This window comes from Sardina pilchardus, chromosome 6 (assembly GCF_963854185.1).
Source record: "Sardina pilchardus chromosome 6, fSarPil1.1, whole genome shotgun sequence".
Classification (NCBI taxonomy): Eukaryota; Metazoa; Chordata; class Actinopteri; order Clupeiformes; family Clupeidae; genus Sardina; species Sardina pilchardus.
In genome coordinates, this window is record NC_084999.1 from 23558924 (window position 1) to 23567212 (window position 8289).

General features: G+C 50.7%; 1 protein-coding gene across 3 annotated transcripts in view; it reads left to right on the forward strand.

Annotated features, from left to right (window-relative positions):
* The first annotated feature begins 1402 nt into the window (after positions 1 to 1402).
* Positions 1403 to 8289, forward strand: part of adar (adenosine deaminase RNA specific) — a 19486-nt gene continuing 12599 nt past the window's right edge. Inside the window, exons 1-5 of one of the 3 annotated variants that reach the window (XM_062539145.1) lie at positions 1454 to 1499; positions 3099 to 3228; positions 4157 to 6423; positions 7012 to 7210; positions 7552 to 7697. In XM_062539145.1, coding sequence (XP_062395129.1) covers positions 4232 to 6423; positions 7012 to 7210; positions 7552 to 7697 — 2537 coding nt within the window. In that variant the 5' untranslated portion in view covers positions 1454 to 1499; positions 3099 to 3228; positions 4157 to 4231. Of the gene's footprint in view, positions 1500 to 2665; positions 3229 to 4156; positions 6424 to 7011; positions 7211 to 7551; positions 7698 to 8289 lie in introns of those variants that run through there. The other 2 variants (XM_062539144.1, XM_062539143.1) reach the window with 2 other exon arrangements.

An 8289-nucleotide genomic window follows, 5' to 3' on the forward strand; every position in this document is an offset into this window, starting at 1 on the left:
TTTGTTTTACGGGGATGGGGTTATGCTAACTGGGGAGCCCCTTTAGGACCAGCCAAAAGGAAAAACAAAAAAATATATTCCTGTTTCAGGATCTAGATCAACAATTCAGTTCAGTCTTTGCATATATAGAGACATAGATAGAATCACAAATTGATTATGGCATCACAAAAAGAAACTCAAAAAAGGGGTCGGATCAGATTTAGAATTGTATACGCACCTTGGATTTGGCTCTTAAGGGCCATGGAAGACATTTTTTATTTGTCATTGGTCAGGTGTGAATTTCCTTCCCTGCTACATTCTAGTTCTATCAAGCGCATCAAGTCACATAGGGACTTCAAAATACCATGATCCTCTTGTTCAGTTCCCCACTGGGCACATGCAACGATATTGCAACAACAAAAAACACACACTTGTGATTTTGGCTTGTAGATTATAATGTGGTTAATTGAAAGCTCATTTTTTTCTGTTTATAATTGGCGTAGACACCTATAATGGGTTCACTGCTTCCTCACTGACCGGTCACAGGTGGTCAGGGGTAGCTTGACATCTGACACCTTAACCATCAGCACAGGCACCCCCCAACGATGTGTTTTGAGCATGTATAACATCTAGGCTACACTTATAACTGCAGAGCCAGCAGCATCATCAATGAACAGGCCTGTCTGAAGTAGGTGGATGAGGTAGCACCATGATTCTAGTCCAACAACCTCACTTTGAATGTCAGCAAAACAAGAAACAGCAGAGCAGAGCATAGTGGAGAGTCACAAGCTTCAAATCAGCAGCCATCTCTTGGCCTTATGCTGACAATGGCCGAGATCCATATAGAGATTTGAGACACTCTTTGATTTCGCCACCACACAATCAAAAGTTCCAAAAACCCTGCGCTGAATGGCTGAACGAGGGATGTAATTTTAGAATGCTGGAGAGTGTAATCAATTAACTAATTGACGACTGACCAAGAGATTCATAGTTCCAAAACTCCCATAGGCCAAATCCGGAAACTGTGTTTCCTGAGCGACTCGCCACTGTCCTTTCAACGATGCTCTTTTCTTTGTCTGGAACTAACAGAAAATAACCATTGCATATAAAAGTTGATTGCAAATAGAAAATAGCCGTAGGCCTAGCCTAACACACATAGCCTACACACACACACACACACACACACACACACACACAATACAGGGGTCACCGTCATACATTAGATGGGCAATACAGACTTTCATAACATTAAAAAAAAAAAAAATGTATTATTTTTAACATTTGCCTTGGTTTTAAATTTGGTGTTGATAGCACAGAATGCCATAGACTGTAAAGGTTGATAGATTGGTAAACGGCGGTAAACGGGCACTGATAAAAACGTAAAAATTGACGTGATGACGCAATTGTAACGCGTCGGTTGTCGCTTTGAATGACGTCATGGCTGAGTAGCATTAGCATCTTCTTCGTGGTTTATGTTTATTGCCGTGGGCAAGAACAGAATCGTGACACTGCAGACATTGGTAAGTGATTTAAGTGATAAACAACGATGTTTTCGTGCGTGTTGTTGAGTACATCGCACTGCAAGTAGTGTATAACAACTCCGTGGAGCTAATTAACATGAATTAATAGTAATACGACTACAATACGATAAACATGCAGCTCCTTTGCGCGGCGAGATAGTGAGCTAAGAGCGCATTTGCAATTGTATATGCTTAACTAACAGTATAACAAGGACGAAAATATTGCTAATGTGTATGCTTGCTGCTATGAACCTTACCCTGCAAACCTGAAAGCTTATTACCTCAGCAGTAACCGCATACACCAACGTCAACGCATACGTCCTCTCCAAAGAGAGTCATTAGCTGTCCGCATGCTAACTGGTCCTATGGTCATAACACAACACATGGCTAGTGCGCTATTGTTACCCAGCTTCGGGAGTACAAAACAGTACAAATGCTAGTGACGTTGATTATTACCGATGTCATCCCGGTAGGTTTTGGAAGGTTAGAAGAAATGACCGTCTAACGTTGCCGTTATATCAGTCCAACTTTACTGCGTGAGCACATGTGTCGTCCTAAGGTCGTGCAACGTTAACTGATTCATCAGCAGAAAACTGAACATGAGTTCAAGTAATTGCTCGCCAAGTCGTGGGCATTGGATCAATCAGTTTATCAGTGGAATGATCAAATCTGATAAGGCATGATTGGAGATTGGCGGGAAATTGATACATGAACCCAGTGAATAAACTGGCGACTGACGGCACCAGGTTTCTATTTCATCCACCTTTCGGACTGCGCGATAAAGCAGACTATACGAACTGCAGCAGTTCTTTCATATAATTTATGAAGATGACTGTAAAGGGGGGCTTCCACTGTGGGCTGGAGATTTGCAGCTGATATGAGGGCTGCATAATCGGTTTCGTATTGTGTTTCATGATATTCTCCCGGCAGAAGGAAAGGGAAACTCGACCTGTGCCCCTTGCACACATTTATATTTCATGAATTTCCACTATGCTTGTACAGTAAGATGCAATGATTTCTCTGGTATGTAGGCTACAAGGCCAAGCCTCAGACATCCTCATGTCTACCTCCACTGGTTAAACAAAACAAACAAGCAAAAAAAAAAAAAAACACTCGAGTTAAGGTCTCACTCAGTGTGTTTGTGGACTGATGCAAACATAATCAGGTAATTTCTTCCCCACTCTCTTCATTATCAGTAGTATATTTGGAACACTTTCGTTACTCTTACGCCATCTGTCGATGGTCACGTTTCTAGCAACTCAAGACCTTCCTGAGAGAATGGAAAACGAAACTTATACAATTGTTAAACTTGCGCCATATTTATACGCCTCAGATTGCCCCGGTGCAAGTCAGAGATTTAGTGCTTCAGACACAAGTTGCAAGTTAGTTGTTGTCGGCTAGGCGAATGTAGTTTGGCTATTTATATTCTATCAGACGTCAGGTTAATCAGACATCCTCAGAGTAACACATTGACGAGCACCGCACGAGGAACCTTACCGCATCAACTTCAGACCGTGTGTCTTTAGCTAGCGGGACTTATAATAGCTTTAGTTTTTTTCTTGACGGCCTACAACATACTTTACTGTGTTTAAACCATAGTGATGCCGTCTTCCGGGTGGCCTCAGTACCTGAACGTGTTATTTGTTTACTTGGAAATCACACTGGAGTCCTCTTGCTGTTGTAGCCTGCTGTAGGCCTAGCGTGCCCTACAACTTCAACAATTTTTAAGGTAACGTTACGTTGCTGAGTGTGTTTAAACAGGTATAATTTTGTACTTTGTGATGTATCATCCTAGTCCATTTATTATTCATAAACATAGTAGTGGGCAACAACTTAGGGTTTGCAGCCCTTCAATATAGAATCTGAAAGCAGAACTTGAAATGGCCCTCTTCCCCGGATTTTCTAATGGTTGTGGCAATTCTGTGGCCCTTGTCTTCTAACTCATCTTACTGCCATATAATGTTATCTTATATTGTTAAGCTTCATACAGTAGCATTTTAGCCACGCTTGAAGCTTATTCTAGAAGTCACTGTGCGGTGAGGAGGCTGACATCTCTCTCATGCGAGGGATAAAATATTAACTGTTCGTTTTTTCCCCCACAAGGTGTAATCCTACATTTAATATGCATGAAAGGATGGGTTTATTAAGTGACACATTTGGGCTCAGTTACACCATGTGTGTAGTCTTACTTCCAGATGCTTCTCTGCATTGTGCTAGTCTCTTGTGAACTATTATCCCTTTTTCAAGCATGCCCATTTGTCCTTGACATAAATGTTGGTCTCTTTCGCTGGACCTGTCTCACTTTCCCTTCTCCTCGAATTATCCACAAACTCTCAGTTGGACCAGAAATAAAATGGGATTGCCACAGTAAACATGAATTTTTAATCCCTGTGTCTCACCAGGTTCTAGGGTTACAGCTCATGTGCAGGCACAGACACTCATAAAAATGCGGTGGTGACCGTAACTTGAGGTGGTGTGTGTTACTGGCGGATCGTTGTGAAAAAGCACCTGCACACACACTTTGTTCTTTGCCTCCTCCTCCTCTCTGTCTCTCCCCCCTCAACCTGTATGGCCGGCTCATTCGTGTGTCTTCTCTTTCTCTTTTGCTTTCTGTTTCCTTCTCTCGCTCTGCCATGCGCTCCCTCTTGCTCTCTCAGGTGAAGTCCTCCTCGGTCTGACTCCCCAGCCCCTCGGCTGCCCCCCACGCGCCCCCTGCCCCTGCCCACTGAGCTATGAGCAGAGGCAGAGGAGGGCCCCCAACAGAGCACCAGCGTTTCCTCCAGCCGCGTTATCCAGGCAAACCCCGACACGGCCCCTGCCGTCCGCCCTTTGGCCCAAGGAACCAAAGCCCCAACTCGTTTCACGACAGGCATCCACCGCTGCCTCCTCCCGGGCCTCCTGCCGGTCCCGGTCCTGGTCCGTGTCCTCCGTTCGGAGGTTCCTCTCGCGTTCCACCGTACGCAGCTCCGCTCGCCGGCGCCGGCCCTCCTGACCTCCGCGAGCAACAGCAGCGCTTCCTGCGGGGTCTGACCTCCCAGGCTCCCCTGTTCCACGGCCCGCCCCGCCCCGCCAATCAGCCAGCAGAGAGCGACGGCGGCGACGGCTTCGGCCAATCCCACGGCGACTGGCGGCGATCAGCAGGCGCTCGCAACTCTGGTCGAGACGGCTGGAGGAGCTCCGGGCCTGCGGACTGCCCGCCCCACTTCCACAAAAGGCCGCCGGGCCGCTGGAATAGCCAACCCCCAACCCATCACCCACGCCCACACCCCGACCGGCACTGGGACCGGGACGGCAATCTCTCCTCCCTCTCCGACGGCTTCCGGGCCCTGAGGTTGGACTACAACAGCCCCAGGCGCTATTGGGGTGCTGACCAGACATCATCTAGCACCTCCACCGCTGAGCCCAGCAGCAGCAGCAGCTGCAGTAGCGTCGGCGGCGGCAGCAGCAGCAGCAGCAGGAGTGCCGGCAGACCGTGGCCGGACCCGACTGCCCACTCCATCACTCTCACCCCTGAGATCCAGCAGCAAGTTCACCAGGCGCTCGTTGCCCTTGGCCCCGGCGAGACTCTCCAGGCCAGGCTACTGGCCAAGAAGCTGCGCCTGCCCAAGAAGGTGGTCAACGGGGCACTCTACGCACTCGCCCGGGTCGGCCAGGCCAGTAAGCAGTGCAGCGCACCCCCTCTGTGGGCGCTGTGCGGAGACCAACGGGGCACTGCAGGGGAGAGCACTGGCGCGGCGTCCGTTGCCGTTGTGAAGCAAGAGCCCACCTCTCCTACCACAGCCCAGCCACAGCAGGCTGTGAAGACCGAACACTCTGTGAGCGATCAGCTACAGTGGCCTCCTGCTTTAGAGATTGAATTTAAGGAAGAGGAAGAAGACGACGACGACGACGACGACGACGAAGAGGAGGAGGAGGACGACGACAACAACAACTACGATAACCAGTTGGATCCTCACCGGGAGAAAGAGTCTCCTACTTTGAACTTGTCGAATCCAGCTGGCGATCTCTGGCGAGCGAATCGCACTGAACCAACTCTACTAGAAGTAGCTCTACCAGAACCAGTTCTACCAGACCCAGTTCTACCAGACCCAGAGCTCGAGCCCAGTCCGGGTTCCGCCACAGCCACCGGCATGGCCGAGTTGCGAGAACAGCGCGAGCGCGTGCTCCAGTACCTGCACGAGACGGGCGAGGCCAACGCGCTGCTCATCGCCAAGAACCTGGGCCTGCGCACGGCCAAGCAGGTCAACCCGCTGCTCTACGGCCTGGAGCAGCAGGGCCAGGTGAGCCGGCAGTCCGAGGTCACCCCGCCCACCTGGCGCCTCAGCGAGCGCATGCTGCGCCAGCGCAAGGCCAAGCAGCAGCAGCCACCGCAGCGGCTCGATGCGGCCCCTGCCGACGCGCCCATGTCGGAGGACTTTCTTGTGCCGCCCCTCTCCCTCGGAGACGCCCTGGGGAACGGCATGGCGGCGGCCATGCGGAGCCTGGAGCCCAGCCCCCCGGGCGAGGAGTTTCCCCAGCTCCAGCACCCGGCCGCCGTCGCCGGGGCGCAGGCGAACGAGCACAACGGGGCGGGCGTCGGAGTCGCCGCCGCCGCCGCCGCTACCGCTGCCGTGGGAACAGACTCGGCCGAGTGGGCGTCGGACGACATCCCCGAGTTCCTGAACGTGATCAGCCAGGCCGAGCAGCAGCAGCTGCAGCAGAGCGGCGGCGGCGGCGGCGCGGGACGGCCGGAGGCGGGCACGGTGGCCGTGTCTCTGGCCGCGCCGCCGCCGCACCCCAGCACGCTGGAGGCCAGCCGCCGGCAGAAGCTCCAGGAGGTGCGCAGCAAGAACCCCGTCAGCGGCCTCATGGAGCTGGCCCAGTACCTGGGGCAGACCTGCGAGTTCCTGCTGCTCGACCAGTCCGGGCCCTCCCACGAACCCAGGTGTGTGTCTGTGTCTGTGTCTGTGTCTGTGTCTGTGTCTGTGTCTGTGTCTGTGTCTGTGTCTGTGTCTGTGTCTGTGTCTGTGTCTGTGTCTGTGTCTGTGTCTGTATGTTAGAGAGAAGAGGAGTGTTTTGTCTGTGTTAATTTAGTGTGTAGGGGTAGCATGAGTGTGTGTGTGTGTGTGTTAGGCAGAGAGAGAATTGAGTGTTTATCTGTCTGTATTTTGTATGTATAGTAGCATAGGTGTGTGTGTGTGTTTACATTTGTTTGTCTAGTGGCATGCTTAATGCTGTAAGTTCATTAGCGAATGACTAAATCTTTTGGGTTGGTGGTTGTGGGAAGAACTGACCAGTGTTTGTGTGGTCAGACATAATGTCAAACACTTGTGAAAGTTAAAAGACAACGTGCACTTCAAATGATTAAAAAAAGACCTCCTCAGGATGTTTTTTCATCTTATAATTGTAAATGATTAATTATATCTAATAATAATCCATTCTAATTATAAGAAATATGTTTGTTTGTTTTTTTGTCTCACATGATCCCTTTTTTTGTATTGTGTCTGTGTGTGTGTGTGTGTGTGTGTGTCAGGTTCCGCATGCAGGTGATGCTGGACGGTCGGCGTTTCCCCGTGGCCGAGGCGTCCAATAAGAAGGTGGCGAAGAACTACGCGGCGGCGGCCACACTGAAGGTGCTGCAGAGGGAGATGGGGGGAGGAGAGGAGATGGAGGAGGAGGAGGAGGAGACCAGCGCTATGGCCCCCGACACCGACACCATAGAGGAGTTCGCTGTGAGTGACAGGGGTTCGAGGGGCGGGACTTCCTTTGCTGGGTGTATGGGAACAGGAAGGACTTAAGGACTTTACATGTCTGATTTATTTTGTTAATGGAAAAAGTGATGGTGTGTGTCTGTAACCGTTGTATTCAATGCTACGTTCTTTGGTGTTCTGCGCTTCCTCTTTTGTTCACCCCTCTACTTTCATGCCCCCTCCCCCATCCCAACTTTGCTGTGTGTGTGTGTGTGTGTGTGTGTGTGTGTGTGTGTGTGTGTGTGTGTGTGTGTGTGTGTGTGTGTGTGTGTGTGTGTGTGTGTGTGTGTGTGTGTGTGTGTGTGTGTGTGTGTGCTCTGTAGAGTGGGGATGCTGCCCCGCCGGCCTTGGCGCGCTCTCTCCCCGGCGGGAAGAATCCCGTCTCCATGCTGATGGAGCACAGCCAGCGGAGCGGCGACGCTGTCGAGTTCATTAACACACGCCAGGAGGGCCCGCCACACGACCCGCGGTAACACACACACACACACACACACGCACACACACGGCAGGAGGGCCTGCCACACGACCCATGGTAAAACACACACACACACACACTGAGAGCACATCACATGATGATGTGCACACACACACACACACACACACACACACACACACACACACACACACACACACACACACACACATGCCAAAGGGGTGTGCTACCCCCTGAAAATCCATTCTCACAGAGACTACTATATCACATGATGTTGCATAGATGAATACAACACACACACACACAGAAAGAGAGATACCAGAGGGGTGTCCTGCCCCCAGGAAGGGACACTTGATCAGAGGCTACATCACATGGCCACACACACACACACACACACACACACACACACACACACACACACACACACACACACACACACACACACACACACACACAAACACACTCGAAGGCTGTTATTGCCTGAGTACCACACACCCAGGGAACAACACCTGCTTGCACATCTTTACCCGAAGAAGACCCATACAAGAGACATACATATGCAACACACACACACACACACACTCTCTCTCTCTCTCACTCTAACACACACAGAGAGAGCTGTCTGCAT